Source organism: Diuraphis noxia, unplaced genomic scaffold (genome assembly GCF_037042655.1).
Source record: "Diuraphis noxia isolate RWA-SAM2 unplaced genomic scaffold, SU_Dnox_SAM2 contig0001, whole genome shotgun sequence".
In the NCBI taxonomy this organism is placed as follows: Eukaryota; Metazoa; Arthropoda; class Insecta; order Hemiptera; family Aphididae; genus Diuraphis; species Diuraphis noxia.
In genome coordinates, this window is record NW_028301711.1 from 6,616,981 (window position 1) to 6,639,641 (window position 22,661).

The 22,661-nt window shown below is 30.5% G+C and overlaps 2 protein-coding genes across 4 annotated transcripts; one reads left to right on the top strand and one right to left on the bottom strand.

Annotated features, from left to right (window-relative positions):
• Positions 1–2,979: 2,979 nt before the first annotated feature.
• LOC149059382 (uncharacterized) lies at positions 2,980–4,218 on the bottom strand. The gene has a single exon (XM_089223925.1). It carries the CDS (start codon positions 4,216–4,218, stop codon positions 2,980–2,982), a length of 1,239 nt encoding a protein of 412 aa, XP_089080051.1.
• An 11,058-nt stretch (positions 4,219–15,276) lies between these two features.
• Positions 15,277–20,842, top strand: LOC107167946 (vacuolar protein sorting-associated protein 26C). Of its 3 annotated transcripts, none has more exons than XM_015517171.2 (7): positions 15,277–15,544; positions 15,604–15,747; positions 15,809–16,039; positions 16,115–16,270; positions 16,363–16,459; positions 17,171–17,296; positions 20,282–20,842. In XM_015517171.2, the coding sequence occupies exons 1-7, from the start codon at positions 15,488–15,490 to the stop codon at positions 20,359–20,361; spliced, it is 891 nt and encodes a 296-aa protein (XP_015372657.1). In that variant the 5' UTR covers positions 15,277–15,487; the 3' UTR covers positions 20,362–20,842. The 3 variants fall into 3 exon arrangements, with proteins under 3 accessions (XP_015372657.1, XP_015372659.1, XP_015372658.1); XM_015517172.2 differs by having other exon boundaries at positions 15,278–15,548; XM_015517173.2 differs by lacking the exon at positions 17,171–17,296.
• Positions 20,843–22,661: the final 1,819 nt, after the last annotated feature.

The window sequence follows — 22,661 nt, forward strand, 5'->3', positions numbered from 1 at the left end:
GCTGGTCAATAATCAAAAGTCGTAGAAGGTGATAACGATTTCTGTAAGGCGTAGAGGTATCGTTTCGAAAGCGGCAAATTTGAAATTCCAGTTTAACAGTCGATACGGTCCAGTCTTGTGCTGTTATGAATGTCGAAACGAAAAGCGTAAAGCCGAAAGCCGTATTTAAATGTCTAGCAAGTCGGTCACGTCAAGTGAATACCGATTTCGGAGAGTATATAGTTAGAATTATGTACGTAGCGCCTGTAACGTCGCACTACGTCCTACCATACTGCTAGACGATATGAGTAGGTAATACGATTGACGTCGCGATATGTGGATTAATGATAAAGGGTTTTTGATGAGGCCCACCGGTGAGGTGGTAATCCATCGAAAGCGACAGTATTTGAAAACCGTGTTCGAGCATCTATCCATTCGTTAGGAAGTTGGTAATCAAAAGTAGACCTTTTAGTGGGTCCCGCATGAAACGTTCAAAACTGTAAGGTTTAATGCTGTATCATATACAATATCTCAATACCATAATTAGTCAATTAATCAGCCACACCGTCACAATACAAATTAAAGGATAAATGTTAAAAAGTACCAATAAAAACGAAATGAAACCGACAGACGAATGCGAATACATTGCAATGTCTTATGCGTTTTGGCAGAGAATAAATTAAGAATAATTGTTATCGTCATTGCTCACCAAATGAGTACACTATAAAATCCTGTACACATGCCATAGTGATATACCCCCAAACCCCCTTGGTCGGTGAAAAGTGGGTACCGATGGTGGACGTAGAGTCGTTTGAATTATTAAAATCATTGCTGTACTCGCCGGACAATAATAAAAAGTCGTAGCAGGTGATAACGATTTATGATGAGGCGTGGAGGTATCGTTTCGAAAGCGGCAAATTTGAAATCCCAGTTCAACAGTCGATACGGTCCAGTCTTGTGCTGTTATGAATGTCGAAACGAAAAGCGTAAAGCCGAATGCCGTATTTAAATGTCTAGCAAGTCAGTCACCTCAAGTGAATACCGATTTCGGAGACTGTATGGTTAGAATTTTGTACATAGCGCATGTAATGTTGCACTACCATAATGGTAGACGATATGAGTAGGTAATACGATTGACGTCGCGATATGTGGATTTATAATAAAAGGTTTTTGTGGTAACCCATCGAAGGCGGCACTATTTGAAAACCGTGTTCGAGCGTCTATCAATTCGTATTAGAGAGTCGGTAATCAAAAGTCGACCCACATGAAACGTAAAATATAATATCATATACAATATCTTAATATCATAATTAATCAGCCACACTGTCATTTTTGTCGAGTGCACTAAAACAATACAAATTAAAGGATAAATGTTAAAAATTACCAATAACAATGAAATGAAACCGACGGACTACTTGTGTTGGTAAGAATGAACGTAAAAATGTCCGACGTGCCAATGACATAAAGTGAATTACACACATACCTTCTTCTTCTTCTTCGGTAAACTCGGCCACTATGACCATCCCGACATACATCCTTGCCTCCAGTTTTCTCTATTCGATGCCTGTAATCTCCAATCTTCTCCTCCACCTAATGCTTTCACATCATCCCTAACTCCATCCTCCCATCTCCGACGTGGTCTTCCCAGCGGTCTTTTTCCATTAGGGTTCTCCTCCAGTACCATACGTATGAGTGGGTTTTGACTACGCCAGGCATGCCCAGCCCAAAGCAATCTTTTGTTCTTTATCGTTTCGAGTATACTGGGTTTATGAAAGAGTGTCTCTAGTTCATCATTCTTCCTTATTCTCCATTCCCCACTAAGCCTGTCCTTTACTGGTCCAAAGATCTTCCTCAGTATTTTTCTTTCCAGAACTAAGAGTTTTCTTTCATCACTTTTCCTTAATGGCCACGCCTCAGCTCCATAAGTAATAACAGGTCGTATTAATGTGATGTATAATTGTAATTTTAACTCTCTTGAAAGTGATCTTGATCCCAGTAATTTCGCAAGACCATAAAGGCATTTATTTCCTGACTGAATTCTTGTTCCTATTTCTATTTCGATTTCATTTCTCTCTGAAAGTATGGATCCTAGGTACTTAAATTGTCTTGTTCTTTTGAAATTTCGGTTGTTGATGCTAAGAGTTGGATATAATCTTATAGTGTCTCGTCTTCCTACTACCATATATTCCGTTCTGTCCTCATTGATATGGAGTCCAACTTTCAGTGCTGCTTTCTCCAGCCGGTTTAATAAATCTTTTAGTCCGTCTTGTGAATCCTCCATGATCACCAGATCATCTGCATAAGCCAGAAGTCCTATGGAAGTTTCCTGGAATTTAACTCCTTCTTGCGGTGTAATATTCATCTCTCTTACGACTTTCTCTACTACTATATTAAATAAGATTGGTGACATAGCGTCTCCCTGTCTTAATCCCGATTTAACTAAAATTGGGTCTGATTTTGTATTTCCAACCTTAACTTTGACAAATGTATCCAAAATGCTTATCCCAACCAATTTTATAAGCTTGTCCTGGAAATGGAATTCTCTCAATATGTTTATTAAGCTTTCTCTATGGATGCTATCAAAATCTATGAAAAGAACGTGAATTTTTGAAATATTTGTCTTAAAATAAATATCTGGTCTGTGGTCGATCTTCCCGGTCTGAAGCCACCTTGGTAATTGCCAATAATTTGTTCTGCTTTTGTTTTTATTCTTGTTAATAGGCAATTTGAAAAAATTTTATACGCCACGTTTAAGAGGGCTATCCTACGATAGTTATTGCAGTCTTGTTTACTTCCCTTTTTATGAATTGGACAGATCACCGCTGTCTTCCACTCTTTAGGCATTTTTTCAGTTGTCCAGACTTCGTGAATTACCTTCCATAACCACATTACCATTTCCTCTCCGCCTTCCTTTAAGAGCTCTGATTGAATGTCATCCTCTCCGGGGGATTTGTTATTCTTTAGCATGTTTATCTGTAATTTTATTTCTTCCAAGGTCGGTTATTCACAATCCTGTGATTCTTGGATTTCCTGATTAAAATTAAAATTAAAGGTTTCATTCGGTTCTTCACAGTTTAGCAAGTTTTCAAAGTAGCTAGCCCATTTCTTTGCCAACTCTTCATTTGTAGTTATCAGGGAGCCATCATCATCCCTTAGAAATCTTTCTTTCTTTTTGTATCCACCTCTGAGATCATTCACTCGCTTATACATATCCCTAGTTCTGTGTGTTTTATAATCGAGTTCTGCTGTTTCTAATATGTTTTGAACGTATTTTCTCTTTTCACATCTCAATATCTTGCTGGCTTCTTTTTGGCGAGTTCTAAATCTTCTCAGTGTTACTCCGTTGTTAGTGTCAATTAACCACTCTTGTCTTGCTAATTTTCTTCTTTGTACAGCTTCTTCACAAATCGTATTGATCCATGGTTTTGTTTTCGATACTTTTTTTCCCAAGACTTTCGATGATGCTTTATTTATGCTTTCTTTTACATGTTCCCATGTTTTATCAACATTTAAGTTTCTTTCTATATCTAGTTGTTTACTTTTAATAATATTCTGAAAGCACTCTACATACTCTTTGCATATTTGTTTGTCCTTTAGTTTATTTATATCGGTACGTCCTTTGTTTGTTAGATTACCTTTCTTATACTTCTTAATTTTTACTTTCATCCATATACCAACCAATAGGTGGTCCGAGTCCATATCAGCTCCCCGTAAAGTTCTTATATTCAGGATACTATTTTTGAATCTATTATTTATTAGGACATGGTCAATTTGGTTTTTATGTCTCCCATTCGGCGAGATCCATGTATATTTATGTATGTCTTTTCGTTGGAACATAGTACTTTTGACCACCAAACCCTTCCCTAAAGCGAAGTCGATTAATTTAGTACCATTATCGTTGGTGCTGGAATGTAGGCTGTAGTTTCCAATAGTCGATTTGTAGCGCTCTTCCCTTCCTATTTTTGCATTGAAATCACCTAATACTAATTTTATATCACCTTTTGACGTGCTAAACGTATCTTCTAGTGTTGCATAAAACAGCTCTTTTTCTTCTTCATTCTTATCCTCAGTTGGAGCATGCGCGTTGATTAATACCATGTCAAAATTGTCTGTTTTAATTGTTAAAGTTGTAATTCTCGGATTTATATCTCTAAACTCCTTTACTGAATGTATAATTGATTCGTGCACAGCAAAACCGGTTCCCAGTTTATGACCTTTTTCGCATTTTCCGTTAAACATACCTAAACAATACCTACATCATCATGAGTGTATAGTGTAGGTACATGATAAATACCCACGCATGGAAACGCCATCGACACCGTCAACGTTTATACAGATCACACAAAGTCGAACCAAAAGTGACATTTTAACATTTTAAAAGCAAACAGAAACAGTTGTTTTTAAATATTATTTGTACATGGTACATTATTATTATTATTGCATTACTATTATTTTAACGTCAAAAGTAACATGACATCATAATATTATGGTGGTATAGAGAGTGGAAAATAACTTCTAAAAGGCAGTGATTGAAAAATATATGTGAGGGGCTGAAGGCCTCCCAATTTTTTTACTCTAATTGCGTCTATGTGCAATACAATTGAAGTACGGTTAGGTTAAAATACAGATATAAGAAGATGAGTTGATTAGTTTGTACATTCATATTTATAAAAGTAAGTGTAGATACTATAAATTATATGGTAAGTCTGAGCCATCTGAGGTGAATATTTGTATCATGTGAGTACTATGTAATTGTATGAAAGAAAGTCCATTATAAACTATATTGTGAAAACGTATAAGTGTTTTGTTCATTTGTTAAAAGTACAATAACTGTAACTCTACCTTTTATTGAGTGCGTGTGTGAACTATGCAATAGAAACATAGTTCAATATCAATACGGTCAAATTATTCAATTGTATTTTGTTTTGAGCAGTAAAACAAAACAGAAGAACTACTTTTTTGACCACTGATAACTTGCTTTATCTTACATATAAAATCAGCAACTTTCACGGCGTATATAGTAATAAACGTTATATAACAAATACAAATACAATACAAATACAAATAGCAATTCATGGTGACACATAATAATAAGTTAACTTAAGCATATACGATGTACAGTTAGTTCTAAAGTATAGGGAGCATTGATAAGAGTATAGCATGTGGAATGATGAAATCCGTAGTACACATCTTACAATTAATAAAGAATTCAGTAGAAAGCCATTTAGCAGAACTCAACTGTTTGTAGTTAAAATACCTAGGTACCGATGTGTTATGTATGTAGGTACAGACAAACAACTGTTTAAGAAAACATATAAGTATAAGTTGATATAGTTGTGAGTTGTAACACATTTAGTGTAGGTGTAAGTGTGTGTGTCTGTCATAGGCGCTGTAGTGGGGGAGGGGCTGTAGGGGCTAAGCCCCCTAAAAAACATTCAAAGTCCCCCTAAAAACCACGCAAAGCTTTATATTAAAAAAACAATAAGTGATTACTATTGAAAAAACGAATAATAGAAAACTTGTTAACTTTGAAGGATCATCATTACTTATAAATCAATATTTGTTTGAAGTTATACCTTATGAATTGAAATGTGAGATGATTGTTTTGAAAAATATGATGAAATTAGTTACTATAATATATCTAAAGATACAGTTCCAAATCTTTTTGAAATGATTCAATTGGCTTTCACTCTTCAGGTCAATTCCGTCTACTTGCAACGGCCATTTTCTGCAATGAGAAGAAATAACAATTACCTCAAATCTACTATTATGTCAAAGGAACGGTTTTCGAAATAAGCAATACTTCATATTGATAGAGATGTTATATTGTTGACAACGAAATTATTTTAAATAGAAAAATAAGAATATAAAATATGTAAAAACTGTATTAAATCTGTTACCTATACTTATAAAAGTTCATTATTGTTTTATTTCTTATTTTTAAGTTTTACTTGCCTTGCAATTAGCAAATTTTTATAGTGTATAAAGGGCGGTAAAGAACTTCTAAGAGGCAGTGATTGAAAATATATGTGAGGGGCTGAAGCCTTTGGTGTGTGTGTTTGTATTGTATTTGTATCTACATTATGCAATTTAAACACTAAATATATAATACTGTATGCAGAATATTTATATCAGATACTTGTAGTATCATGTGAGTACCTACAGTGTACTTATATGAAAGAAAGTCCATTATAACATACTGTAAAATGTATAAGTGTTTTGTTATAAGTGAGTTATAACTTATGAATAACTGTAACTCTACTTATTGTCTGTCACACACAGTGTGTAGATGTGTGTGTGTGTTTGTGTATGACCTATGCAATAGAAATATTCAATTATATTTTGTTTTGAGCAGTAGAATTTTTGCAGTGTATAATAGCAAAAAACGTTATATTGTTGTATAACAACATTAAAATATACATTACACATTATTTTTTAAATCTATATAACATAGTGAAATTAATTATCAGTGCCTACTATACTACAATACATTATTAATATGTTAACAGCAATTCATGGTGATATATAATGTTAAGGTTACATAAACAAATTTCAAATATTAAGTTAACTTAAGCATTTACAACGTACAATTAGTTCTATCAACACGGAAAATAAAGTATTGAAATAATCTAACGACATAGGGATCGTTGAAAAGAGTACAGCATGTGGAATGATGAAGCCATTTAGCAGAACTCAACATGTATTTATGTATGTATTTAAGAATTTGACACCAAGGGGCAAAAAAAATAATAAAATACGCCTCATTAATCATTATAAAAAATACAATTAGCTGCCCTCTCAGCTGCCTGGGGCAACAGTACCCTGTATCTCCCCCCTAAATACGGCCTTAGTTATGTATATACAGACAATTAACTGTGTAAGAAAACGTATAAGTATAAATTGATATGGTACCTAGGGAGTTATGAGTAGCTAGGTAACTTTAAAATTGTAACACTGCAGCTTATTGTAGGTGTGTGTGTGTGTTTTACCTAATTAATATTAATACAATCATAGGCAACATAATCAATAACAGCAGTAGTCAGTTGAACAAAGCTGGTATAAGATGAGTTATGAAATTTTAATATTTGTTAATCTACTTGAATGTGCTGAGGTGAGATTTATGAAAGAAAGTCCATTATAACTTACTGTGAAATGGATAAGTGTTCTGTTCATTTGTTAAAGGCACATTTAAAATAAATGTGAGTTATAACTTATAAATAACTGTAACCTTGCTTATTGTGTGTGTGTGAACTATGCAAAAGAAACATACAGTTCCATACAGTTATACCTTAACAACATATTATTGTATATATTATTCAATTGTAATTTATATGAGCAGTAGAACAAAACAGAAGAACGTTTAATTGGTGTGTTCATACATACATATTCATAATCTTTATAATAATTTTTATTTATAAGTGTTTAATATGCCTATGAGTTTTGCAGAAAAAAAATTTGTTGTTGACTCTACAACATTAAGTGCAGGCACCCATTACAGAATTTGGAATGATGGAATCCCTAGTACACGTCTCACAAATAAAGAATTCAGTAGAAAGCCATAATCAATAACAGCAGTAGAACAAATTATAATATTATATGATAAGTCTGAGGTGAGATTTATGTTATGCAGAATATTTATATCAGATACTTGTATAGTATCGTGTGAGTGTACAGTATACATACTGTGAAATGTATAAGTGTTTTGATAATTTGTTAAAGGTAAAATAAAAGTGAGTTATAACTTATAAATAACTTAGTGTGTGTGAACTATGCAATAGAAACATAGTTCCACACAGTCCTACCTAAACAACATAAATACGGTCAACATTTTCAATTGTATTTTAAAATACAGAAGAACGGTGTTTATTCATGTTGATTAGGCTGAAACAATGAGTGTTAACATGCCTGTGTGTTTCGCAGTTACAAACGTGCTGTTGACTCTACAACAGTAAGTGTAGGCACCGATAACTATCGACTGCATGATCTACATTTATGTTTTAAACGAAGTTAGTTGGATAGATTGTTTTGACAAAAACATTATTGCAGCAGCATGTTAGTGTAAAACTTACAAATACAGAATTTAAAAGTGTCAATTTGGAATAATTGTTAAGCAGTAAAAATGAAATGAAATTGACATAATTTATTGTTTGTGTGACTTGCATTTGAATAACGAAATACATTTGAAACCACTGCCTAGATGATAATCTTGAATAATAATTTATTAAACTTTATGCAACCGAGTTACCGCGGTAATAAGTCATAATTCTATAAACATTTTCAACCGATTTAATGATATACTTATATGGTATTATACATAAGACGTGTGTCACCCCGTGATGTAGCAAATGCAAAAATTTAGCCGACGGTACAATAATTATCATTTATGTTTCCATTTCGTCGCGAGACAGAAAGTCGCTATTTTGTCGGCTTGGTGTAAACCCGGCATAATAACGTACGGTAATGTCGTACACGCAATATATTGTTAGAAGACGTAGGTACGATATGGATGGCTTTGAAACAGACTCGCGGCCAATTAAATTTTTTTTTTTTTTGAAACGTTTCCAATGAAAAATTCAAAAAAAAAAAATGCAAAAAAACACCGACCGTGCCGATTATCATGGCCGCCGCCAAATCGACGATCACGGTATCGATCTACACACCTACGGTTACTATGCCTAACGCCTAACGGGACCTACCTACTATTCGAGTTGTTAATCTCTGTGGAAACTACTACTGTTAAGCTGTTTTTTGATATAATTAATAATGAATCGTATTCCATTTAACCCATTGAATACATATGTGAATTCTATAAATCATATATTCTTACCTCTCGTGTATATATATACCGTTGTTTTATATATTATTGCATAATGCACTTATTTTACAATATATGAATACTTACACACACCATTGTTTTCATCAAATCATATACAATATATATATTTATGTATTCCAAATACTATTAAATATTGCATTTTAAAGGTGATCATAGTCATCCAATACGAATACATTGTGTTTTGTTAAAAAATATAAGTCATGTACTACATATTACAATATATATTGTTGTGCATTAAATACTTGCATGTTTATTTGTTTTTTAAAACATAAACAACACATAAGAGCGGCGGAACATTAACGTCGCTTACCAAATGAGTACACTATAAAATCCAGTATATTACAGTAGAGTTTATAATCTACACATCACATATATTTAATTGTTGTGTACCGTGTTTGGGTGAAATCGTATCACAGACAACAGAAAGCACAGCAAACATATATACCCAATTCGAATACATTGTAATGTCTGATGTGTGTTTGATAAAGAATAAAAGTCATGTACTACTTCTTTTACAACCTCTCCGGTGTATATATTACTCCAATTAGATATATTATGCTATTGTTATTGTCATTGTCGTTTCTTACCAAATGAGTACACTATAAAATCCAGTATAGGAATTTAACAATATAAATCTAATAACTTTATACATGTCACAGGAATATACCTAGTAGCATACTAAATGTGAATACATTGCATATGCATTATTATTGTTGTGTATGTATTGCTCTAAGTCCAATGCTTAAAGCTATGTTACATATAATATGGTCACTGGCCAGTCTAAGGCATATATATTGTATTTTATTCGTTACCTATGCACTATGTGTGTGTGTTAAGTCAAACAGAATTGTGAAATTCTATAACAATATACAGCTGTTAAAGTAAGAACAACTTGTTATGTTAAGCTGTGTACTAACCTGGTTATGTACTACACATTACTACAACTCACATGTCTATTTGTTTGTTCAATGTATGATGTATCATATCACAGAGTTGTGCGTACATCAGTTGTTGACGTTTAGAATGTACAATAATTACTGCTGTTACTCATTATGCTTTATTTATTAAAGTTATTCTCCTGACAGTATCACAATTTGTTAAAATTATTAAGCTTTGAAGGATCATCATTACTTATAAAGCAATCAAGTTATACCTAATGAATTGAAATGTGAGATGACTGTTTTGAAAAATATGATGAAATGAGTAACTATTTAATATAATTAGCAACACTTTATATTGATAACTATTATTTTAAATAGAAAAATATATATATAAGAATATAAAATGTAAAAACTGTATTAAATCTGTTACCTATACTTATAAAAGTTTAAGAACTTCTGAGAGGCAGTGATTGAAAATATATGTGAGGAGCTGAAGCCTATGGTGTGTGTGTGTGTGTGTGTGTATTTGTATGTACATTATGGAATTAAAAAACAGTTTTACCTAATTAACACAAATGCAATCATACTTATTGCAACAAAATCAATAACAGCAGTAGAATAATACTAAAATTGTTGAATGTCCTCATGTGTTGGTAACTATACTATATGCATTAAGTGGGTAAGATTTATGTTTTGCTATTCTCCCGATGGCATCACGATTTGTGTCCCCGACCAACCTACGGGCACGGTACACGTTAATTATGTAGTACGCGTGGCAGTACATCCTTCTGTATGTCTATAACGACACACATTATATTGATGTGATTTATTGAATTCAAACAAAATCGTGTACAGGCGTAGGCACGTAAAAGACGGCGGGGAAGGCTGCGAACCGAAAAAAAGCACTCGCGGCCTTTAAAGAGACGAAACGGATCGGGGAAAAACTAAAACGTCTGGAAATCCGGGCGACTGACGACGGGCGGCGACGGTTCTGGCGATCGACGTCTCGGCCCCGGCGGACGGCGCACGGGAGAAGAGCGGACCGCGCGGACGGTAAAAACTCGCGGGGAACGCGATGAGAGCTCGAACGGGGCCGAAAAAAGGTCGAAAACGGTAGTACGGGGGGCGAAAAGCGAAAATGTCGGCACCCGCCGGCGAGAATCTGAAGAATCGCACTCGAGTTATCAATAACGCGCAAACATCGGAAAAGGCGAAAAGCGATAAGCGAGAATCGCCGTCGAATTTTGTGATTGGTGATTCGCTATGGGACGAAATAATCGACACTTGGACGCGCCACCGTCTTCACGTTTTATAATATAAGATTTCTACAATTAATTATAAAATGTGTATTTATTTGTAGTTTTGTATACTATATTTCATTAAATCAATTTTATAAAATATTTTTACCATTGTTGTTTTTATTTCACTCACTAACCTTTTTACCTACTCACTGTAAGTGTAACACCAATAATTAGTTCAATAATATTATTATTGTTCACATGTCATGATGTAAATGAGGAAGTTTTTGCTAGCAAAATTAGCCATGTTGAACAAATAGTTTGTTTAAATACCAGTGTGTATAATATATTATTATATTATGTGATGAAAATATTTATCAGTAGGTACATTGAAAAGACTACTATAGGTATTAAGCAGACATGGATAAAATACTACAAAAAAGTATTTGGAATAAATACTTGAATACTTGTGTAAAATAGTATACAGAATATGTATTCACTATTCGAATACTTAAACTATAAGTAGATAGTTTTCTGAATAAAATATGTAATATAATCTTACTTATGGGAATTTATATTTGTGAAGTGCAGCGCGATCTAGTGGAAAAGATTATCGGTGTTAGACTCCTCTTTTTCGGGATCAATGACCGATAGTTTGACTTCAATTCTGTTACGCGCCAGTGATAGGTAACGCCGCCTCTATATTACTCTATGGTATATACAGGACTGGTCACGAGTCGTTATCAGTGGAAAATTAGTGTCACGTTCGGGACTACAGAAATACACATTGCGCCATCTATTAGTGTTATGTTTAAGTGCGAAATTATTTTATTTTCATTTCTATTTTTAACATGAGCAATCGAAGTATATCACGGACGTATATACGTCCGTGAAGTATATTAATATTTTAAAATATTATGAGCTTTCTTTAATACAATTTTTAGTATTTATAAACTATGATTTTACCCACAAGGCCACAAATTAAGATATATTTATATTAATTGGAGTTTCTACCGAGTACTAACGTCATTTATGGTCTTTGCTTCTGTTAACTACTAAGTTCTAAGTACTAGTATTAATTTGTAATTAATAAAATGGACTTGATATTCAAAAATATGAAGAAAAAAATGTATAATCAAACGTCCAAAGAGGCAAAGAAAAGGATAAATATTTATTAAGTATATGTTTAACAATCATAATTAATAACTATTTTTATAAAACTAGTAAGTAGTTATTAAGTTTTTGTCAGCTTAGCCATTGTCTTATTATGTTTAGTTGTATTTAAATTTATCATTTTAGTATATTGTTTGATTCTTATGGACAAATAATAGCTGATGATAATGCTAGTCATTTGTTCTTGATGTTCTGTACAAGGAAACTTATATTGAATGTTGGAACATATATCAGTTGTCACTAGTTCAATGACATCAGGGCATGTTGCATATTTTTGAAAACTATCCTCAATTATAATCAACATCTTAAATACTCCACTATTTGGATGAATCAATCTTCCATGTGACTTCATTGTTGTTAAGAGAGCAATTTCTTCATCAGAAGTATGATTAAATTTAAATGATTCGATACATTGCTGACACTTCAAACGTTTTGAAACCTTGATATTGGAAGGAAACAAACAGTATAATAAAAAATGGTAAATATATATTTTATTTTAAACCTTTCAAAACTGATAATATTAAGCCTACTTAGTACTTAAAATCCTGTAATTCTTACATCAGCCAATTGATTATTAAAACAGTTAAAAATTAGTGAAATAATAATTTACCCTGCATGACTGAAGATGGTTTTTTTTGTTGATGAATTTTAGATTTAAGATTAAATTTAATGATGGGTACTTACTTGTTTTGTAAAGTATCCAGCAATATAATAAATAATACAGTCAACAACATCTGTAGAGTTAAATGGATTAGAAGATTCCGGCATTATATCAAAAACCTATGATTAAAAACAGATTTCCAAGTTAGAAGGTAAGGTTCCTACTGCATATTATATTTTCATTGTCAAACTTGAAATTTTCTTACTTCTATTTCATGAATGTCATCTATATTTTGAAGACATTCATTGAGTTTTTCTTTTATTAGATCAATTGCTGTTACCTTTGGCTTATTAAATATATTTTTTAACTCTTCTAAACTGATGAGATTTTTATTATGTTCGATAACAGTACAGTTTCCTGATTTTGGCGGTTTCAAAATGCTATATACTGACAACATTTTATAAATATGTTGAAAATTTGGCATTGCTGGATGGTCATTTTGTCCACCTGCAACTCGAATAGTGCCAAAAAATTTCTGAAATTTAAATAATGTAATATTATTGATTTTAGTTATTAAACGATTAAACAGAATTATTAAACCTCAAGATTATCTTGGTTAATACGGCCACTTAGAATATATTTAAAATCAAATTTATCTATTAGATATAATGACATGTCAAGCATAGAACTCATAGTTATTCTAAGGCCCTGTGATGTATTGGGTGGCAGAAATTCTTCTTCAGTTATTTCTCCTTCTATCAGTGCCATCTCCCAATAATCAAGCCATTTTATACTTGACCTGATAGTCTAAAATATGAAAAGTAATTTTTCTAGTTATAAATCAATATAATATAGGACATAGGTAAATAGTTTACTTTCCATCCTTCAGTGTCAACACTCAAACCATGGTATGGATTTAGATTATTTATTGAATCAAAGAAGCAATTTATTTTTCGGCAGAAATTTGATGTTTCATCACTATTTTGAAATTCTGGATAGTTCTTCAATTTATAATACTCTAGTGTAGTTGCTACTGTTTCACTAAATATCTATCAAACAAATTGTAAATAAATTATAGTCACGGACGTACATACGTCCGTGGTTATAGTATAATAATTTATATATAATTTACCAGTTGATAAATGAAGAAGCTATCACCTCTATGGAAACACATACAAAATTCCATAATTCCAAACACATTTGTAAGTTAATTTTAATACTATTGATAAATATGTTAATTTAGATTATACCCGTGGATAATAATACTACATAATATGTATATATTAAAATAATAACTACTTTTTGTTTATCAACTTTGGCCTTTGAAATGATCTAATACTTACCTACTAAACATGTGGATAGGTACTCAATGTTTGTTTAACAAATTATTGACAATAAACAACATACAACAAAATACAATTAAGTTATATATATTATACATATAAATGTATACAATTATATTAGTATACAACTAACATATTATACATGCAACAATAATAATTAATTAAACAATAATTTTTAGGAACAATAACAATCATACCTGAGTTGCAAGTTTTACTTTCATTTTTAAAAATGAATTTAAATAAACATGATTTTTTGTGATAGATGGACATCATACTTTAACTAGACCTCGATTTTCTTTTTCGGTGTGATACAATTTTTCAAAGAAATGCCATTTTATTGGATCATTTTGTCCACTTAAATTCTGCTGGAGTCTGTCTGTAAACAGTTGCCACATAGTTTTTAATTTTTTGCCTCTCTTTATAATCACTGAGTGCTCTGGTCTTATGAAACTTTGAGAAGCATTTCAAAATAAGTAGTTCATCTACTTCCGACGATTTTTTTAGTATAATATCAGACTCTATGTTTACTTTTCTTAAACTCATAACACATTGAACGCTTGCACAAATAATTGAGTTATTGGAACTCATACTTCGATACTTTAAAAAATCGGGCAGAAAACAAAAACAAAATTCATAGTTTATAACACAATTACACAATTTAAATTTATTATCAATATTGATAAAATGGCAATAATTTTATTAATATCATATATCAATATATTAATTTTATTAATATCATCAAAGCTATCATCAAAGAACACTATCATGTTCCATAATTCAACACAATCTAAATATTTCTGTATACAACAACTACCAAACAGAGTCCCCATCATTGTTGAATTTTGGAAGGCACGGTTATAATATAGTTATCAGCGTCCGTGACCAGTCCTGTATATACGTCCACATAGATAATAATCATTTATTATCTATGTACGTCCGTGATGTAGGTATTTATAATAATGGATGATACGATATGATAACAACTTAGTTTTTGATAATAACAAAATGATAACGACGGTGGTGGTCTAATCGACTGCGTATAGACCTTAGATCATATACTAGTATATGTATATAATCTAAGGTATAGACAGACTATGAGACAGACCCATACTATCATACCATGTTAGTTTTATCATGCAACAGAGTGACGTTATCGCTTATCGCCAACATTAACAGTTTTAGAAAAATGATAATAATAACAAGTGATAATAGTCACCAATGAAAAAAATTAAAACGATAACAAAAGGTAGTGTTCCGTGTCCTGTGCGATACAAAATTATACTGTATAAGTGTATAATAATATTAACATAATATCATCCCACTGTTGTGCAATCAGACTCGTGTCGCGTTACTGTTCTACTGCTGGTTTCGCTACCGCCACCTACTAATTCCGATTCGCTGAATTCCTAGCGACGAGCCGACGACCAAATCGCGCTATGGCCGTAAACTTGGACATACAGCTGAAGAGGTCTAACAAGGTGTATCGTGAAAGCGTAAGTATGTGCCGGTGCTCATCAATAATTTCGTGGGTAATCGACACACATATTTGCAGGACACCATCGCCGGGGTGGTGATCATCGATACTCCAACGGACGTCAAACACGAAGGCGTCTTTATGACCATCGAGGGTGCCGTTGACTTGCAGATCAGCACGCAGAATGTAGGTGCTTTCGACGCATTCTACAATTCTGTCAAGGTATACGAACGCGCGGCCCTGTCACAACGACGACGTATACTCACTGTTTATTCATTTTCAGCCGGTCCAGTTGATGATGTGCTCGTTGGAAATAGCCCGAGCCGGCCGGTTTCCTTGCGGTGTCACCGAAATACCGTTCGAAGCGCCCGTCACACCACTTCTGAACAAAGTGTTGTACGAGTCCTATCATGGTGTATTCATAAATATCCAGTACCTGCTGAAGGCTGTCATCAAGAGGAATTTCCTGAATAAGGACATTCACAAAACGCTAGAATTTGTTATTGAAAACAAAGTAAGTAAAAGTTGGCATGCAGCCAAAACCGTTCCATACAGAATCATTGTTTTTATTTTTTACGGTTTATTTTAGCCGTGTTTAAATATGCTGTCGTCTAAAGTGGACAAATTTGTGATAAATCAAAATACATTGGCAAATGTAAATGATAGTTCCAACATACCAAAGTTTCACATTGTTGGTTCAATTGATTCGGTTATTTGTTCAATCATGCGGCCATTTACAGGAGAAGTGAGATAATATGATGTGTAATGCATTTTGTTATTCATACAGTATGAATAATACTACATAGTTAATTCAAATATTTTTTTTTAAATTTCTAGTTGAAAATTGAACATTCTGATATCCCCATTAAATCGATAGATGTACAATTGGTGCGTGTTGAGACCTGTGGTTGTTCTGAAGGATTCTCAAAAGATGGTAACTTTTTTCATATCTCTTTAAAAAGCACAAAATACATAAACATAAGCTTTTTTTTAGAAACCAAAATATTTTCTACTTAGATTATTAAATAAATAAGGAAGAATTGAATAAAGATGCATTACGTCATTGAGCCGGACTCGCCTCGCTGTAACTGCTTATCTTTATCTATATTTTTGAATTTTGTTATACGTTTGTGATGTGCACTGAAGATGTTAATTGGACCAACATTTATCTTACTGTTAATTTTTTTTTTTAAACATTTAAAATATTATAATATTATTTTTCATTACATGTGCGTTTGTAACTACAGCAGGCGCTTATCGCAACACTTTATAGTGCACTGGCTATTATTACTTTTGTAGTGTACAATATTGCAAAATAACTAAACGTGTAATTGAAATTCTTATAATTATATATCCTTAGCAGAAAGTCACAAATTTATACATTAATCATTATGTAACTTTTACATATATTAGATGGGTAGTTGTATCAAACTCGGCCCAATGACGTCACGTGGGTATTCTAAATATCAATATCTTCTTAAATTTTATTTATATTTGATTTCATTGGATTACAACCATATTTTTTAGTATATTATTATCATTAAATATTAAATGATAATTTTAAGAAAACATCTTTTTCGTATTGTGTGTTCCTCTCAGTAAAAGTAAAAATCATAATAATTTCATTATTTAAACCGTTTTATAGCCACTGAAATTCAAAACATTCAAATTGCCGAAGGAAATATATCAACGGGGATCTCCATTCCAATTTACATGATATTTCCAAGGTTATTTTCTTGTTCTACCACAAAAACAACAAATTTTAAAATAGGTAATTTATTATCAAATAACTATTTTCCAATGAACTTTAACTAATAATTTTTTTTTTATATCTAATATATTCATAAGCATATATTTTAGCTCCTATATGCTCTATTTTGACCATGTATTTTGTTTTTAAACAAATTACGAAATTGCCAATATATTTTTATTGGATATTATTTTTATAATACATAACAATGAAAAAAAGAGATATTTTAAGATAGTGAAACAATTATGTTTGATTAGTATTTATTATTTATTACATTACAGATCATAAATGAGATCAATGTTCAATAAACTACAACTATTATAGGCAATTGAAACATATTTGTTTCATAAAATATTTTTCATCCATGTTTTTAAATTTAGAGTTCACATTTCAATATATACATGTTTATATTTAGTAGCTTATTATAATATTTATAAAACCTTTTTTTTCAACTCATATTTGTTTTCTCATATTATGAATAATATACAATAAAGAAAAATTTTACATTCACAATAATATGAACGCCCGGGGCTCGCCCGTTAAATTTATAAAATAAATAAATAATAAATGAATAAATATATTTTGCTTTATAATCTCTAAAATAAGAGTGAATTTTGTTCTAATAAAATTTAAAGGCAAGATTATATTGAGGATCTCAATGGATTATATTGATACTATTATTGTTATGTAATATATGACCATTTGTACGTTTTTAAGATTGAGACAGTGAATACCCGTGTGATGTCCTCTTAATATTTAATTGCAGAAACAAAATAATAACAACAATTAGCAAACATCAATAGTTGCAATAATAATGAATTCTAATTCTGAGAAAATAAACATGGGATATTCTAAACATAAAAGACTTTATACTACTTATTATATACTATCAATATTATAAGCAATATACTATCTATACTCACATACATATTCATTTTTAAACATAATATTCATATATTTAATAATATTCATTATTGGTTGAATGTGCAGTTTTCAGCTTTGACTGAATTTTAGATTTTTTATGGTAATTGTTGTAAATTACTGAGATAGAAAGATTTTTAGGCAATTTCAGTACCTATTTAGTATACTAAAATATAGTAAACATTATATCCATATTATTATTCTAATTTTACATTCATTAATACTGTAGGTAGTACTTGGAAACTAGTAAACAGTTATTCGGCTTATGATAATTGATAGTTAAATTTCACTGTTACTTGTATGAGATAAAGATATTTTTAAGTTATTATAAAACAACATAAGTGAAAAAAATTTATATTTATATTTCTCAAAAAATCAAAAATTGAGTTTAAAAATATTGAGATAATTATAATTTAAATGTACCCTTTTCAGTGTATTAGAAAATTGCCTTTAGGAAAAGTGACTTAACACTGACATTTGTCATCTCTTTTTTACATGTGCGTAACATACCTAATTAATGCTTTGTAAATCACATGTAGCTTTGTTAGTCTGAAAATTAAAGTGAATCAACCTGAAATTTGAAGACAAAATCATTATTTGTGTTTGTATCTGGGTTTTTACATAATACAATTTTTTAGCAAGTTTTGTATTCACAAAACAACATAAATAATAATGTTCATAAACTCGTAACTCATTTTAAAACTGAACTATCATAAAAAAAACACACACAAATACAGATAGTGGTCCTACCATAAAGTTTTATAAGAGATTGATTCACTCTAATTGTTAAACTAACAAAGCTACATATAATCTGCTGATGGTAAATTTGGTATATTACTCACTTGTTAGACAGAGACAACAAATGCCAGTGGTTACGTCCTCTTATATTTTAATTTATGTGCTAATTTAAGAAAACCTAATCCTTTATAAGAAACAGTCTGAGTGATTTTGCCTCTAAATATTTTATATAGTTTTTTAAATGTTTGAATATCATTGATGGCGCCCAGACGGTTAGCAAGGAATGCAACTGCATGTGTTCTTGAGGAGGGTAGGTGTGTACTACTGCAGGTTTCACAGGGAAATAAAAAAAGTTTATAACATAAACTATAGTCTATACTAATTGATTTCTTTGAATTACAGTGAATAATAAGTGAAAATATTTGTCATAAATAAAAAATTGGGTGGGTGGGTGGCTAACTTTTTTATCTGCATGTGCTCTTAAAATACCTCTGTGCACCACTGAATATCATAAATACATTTGAAATAGAAATATTGTTAAAAAAAAATATTCCATCTCAAGTTGGTCACATAATTTTATAAACATGATGTATTAGTATAATATAATTTTGGTAAGATATTTTGTATTAATGATGTAAAAAAAGTATTATTTAAGAGAAACTACATTATATCCACATGTGTTGTCTTTGTCTTACAGGTGTACAACATTGCAAAAATTGTTTTGCGCAGGATAAAACTACTCAAATTGTAGTCCAAACTAAGTAAAAAAAATTGCATACAATAACGTAAAGAATATTTACTGTGCAACTTCGTTTTTTTAATTTAATATCACAAATACAAAAAAAGTTCTCATTATTTAAAAATTCATCATTTCAAATTTGAATAATTTTTTTTGTATTTGTAATATCGAAAACTAAAACTATATTGCACACAAATATTCTCTTCTTTATAGTGTGATATTTTGTTGCTTAGCTTGAACTATTGCCTGAATAATTCTATCCTGCGCAAAACAGTTTTTGCTATGTTGTATGTTTGTAAGATGGAGCCAAAACACATGTGGAGTGTAGCATCCTCTTAAGGTAACATTGGTTGTGAGGAGACAAAGCCTCTAAGTCTAGATAGTCTCTAGTTAGTAGTTAGTGATCCCATTGGATTAATTTATATCCCCCTTAATATAATCCTATATATGACTTTTATAGGTATACAGGTACATATTATTTGGTTTAGATTTATAATTTTAGATTTAAATTAATAAATCTTTATATTCACTAGTTATCAACATTAAGTTAAATTCTGTATATAATATATTCTACTATATGAATATTAATTAAATTTTTTTTTTTTCAGAGTTTGAAGTTAATATTTCAGTAATTTTTGTAGACGATCATTTAGTGACCGAAAATTTTCCAATCACTCTCTATAGATAAATTATAAATCATCATTTGTTAATATAGTTTTATATAAATAAAATTTTAAATATACGTTTTCTAATACTTTTTTATATGAAAACAAACATAGCTTGTAAAGTATAGTTTGTATAATCTGACTACTTAAGTAATGTCACAGATAACAGCCATTGTTACAATACTGTATGAAAATAATAAATTTATAGTTTTAAAGTTGGTAAATATAGTATAATATCAAATTGAAATTATTGTACCCAGTTATGAGTAGAGTATGGATTTGTATGACAGTACCTTTTTCTTCCACCAGTTCTAAATGAAGCTTTGTAGTTTTGTAATTTTTAGTTTTATGCACATTATATTATATTTATCGCTGTTTTAGAATTTTAACCAATTTTCAACTAAAAGTATTTAAAAAAAAAAATTCTCATGGTATTTATATTTAATATAATTAGTTAATTAATAAATATAATTGAAATTTAACTTTATCGGTTAACATAGAATATATTTTTTTAAATATAAATAATATATACATAATACAAACCTCTTATCTTCTGCAGTTCTGCAACCTGTCTCTTCTCTATCTATTTCTGCTTATTAGTACGCTCAATCTTCGAGAATGAATCTGTCTTTTGATATTCATACGTATCTTGTAAACAACTGTGCTTTAACGAGTCCAAAACCACTTCCTGTCTTATGCAATTTTATTATTAAAAATTGGGATCCCATAGCATGACTTCCCTATATTCCGCTCTGTTCTTAATATTCCATCTTTGGCTTCATGTCGCAATACTGCAAACCTTGTGTTCATTGTCTCGCTTTTTAACGGAATTATCAATTCACCCAATTTTAATAGCCTCTTTATCTTTTCGCATTCCTTCCCATAATACAAGACAGCATTCTTTTTTTCTATTCCCGCCTATCATGTGTCTCATTGTAATCTCTCTAGAATGTTGTTGCAGCTCAACCAATCTAGCTAACCGCTTTTATATTTCAGCTTATTGTGTTATATTCTCAGAATACAAAAAAAAACTATAATGTTCCTGTGATGATCACTACTATATCTTATCTTATCCATTGCCTGCAAATCGTGTAATTATCATTTATTAATAATAAATATATTATATTATTTGATCGTCGACAAATATGTGTTTGGAAACTTTAATTACTCAAATAAACACAGGAGATACAATGGAATTATTTTATTTAAAAGTATTACTTCAACTTACAGATTATCCAATGAAAAAAAAAAAAATACAGCAATATTAATTAGCATAAACATTGCATTAATAATATGTTTTATTATATACCCTGTTATTTTTCTAAGCTTTTTAAATAACTTTTTAGTGCGTTCAAGTCTGTATCCTAGTTCCTATAAGTTATAATATTAATTAAATATTATGTTCTTATATTATTAATTTAATTTTTTTTTTTTAATATTATTGAAAAAGAAAATATACATAGTTATTTTTGAAGATAATTTAAGTTGGTATATTTTTTTATTAATGAAATGGACATATTATTCAAAATAATTATTAGTTATTATGTATGATGGCATGATTGACGTTATAATTAAGTTATAAATTCTTTAAATATTTTTCTTTTATTGGTTTTATTGCTTGATCTTTGCGTTATTGTAGTAACAAACATTATATACTCATCATTTTTTTCTTTGTCAAAATTTTAAATTTTAACATCTCAACACTTAACTTAAAGTGTTGGTTTGTAATATAACATAAACTAAAAATTAAATTTTAAGAGTAATTTCTATGGAGTAAAATGTAATTTATCTTGATATTAAAATAAATATATTTAAACAACAATCAACAATATTATTAATAATCTCAAGAATTACTTATAGGTACATTTTATTCATATCTAAAATGTAATTAATTACTTACATCATCAAGACATCAATGTTATAACGGCTATAATATAGCATATAACATATATTATTATATTTATATTAGTTCCTAGGCAATTTTTTTTTTAAAGAAACGTTTTTGGTAATTACCTACTTTTTGAATGAATCAGTTATCTAAATATAATATAAAATTAGCCCAATGTAGGTAATTTAAATAAAAATATTTATGTAAAGGGTAATACAATTTTGTTACTTTTCAAAACCATAAACCCAAAACCGCATATACGTAAGTGAAAAGTTTTCAGAGTACATGCAAATGATATATATGTATAAGTTATAATATAAGATAATATTATACATCAATAGATTGTGTAAAATGAAGTACCTTTTTTTGTTTGGATGAACTCTGAAACAGCTTAACCGATTTGACTGATCTTTACGTTTGTTATTGTCAGGATAA

Bases quoted from the DNA above. Each gene is read 5' to 3' on its own strand.
- LOC107167946 (XM_015517171.2), top strand. From the start codon at position 15,488: ATGGCCGTAAACTTGGACATACAGCTGAAGAGGTCTAACAAGGTGTAT. The intron at 16,271-16,362 runs GTGAGATAATAT...TTAAATTTCTAG, and splicing joins TGCGGCCATTTACAGGAGAA to TTGAAAATTGAACATTCTGA. The intron at 17,297-20,281 runs GTAATTTATTAT...TTTTTTTTTCAG, and splicing joins AACAACAAATTTTAAAATAG to AGTTTGAAGTTAATATTTCA.
- LOC149059382 (XM_089223925.1), bottom strand. From the start codon at position 4,218: ATGTTTAACGGAAAATGCGAAAAAGGTCATAAACTGGGAACCGGTTTT.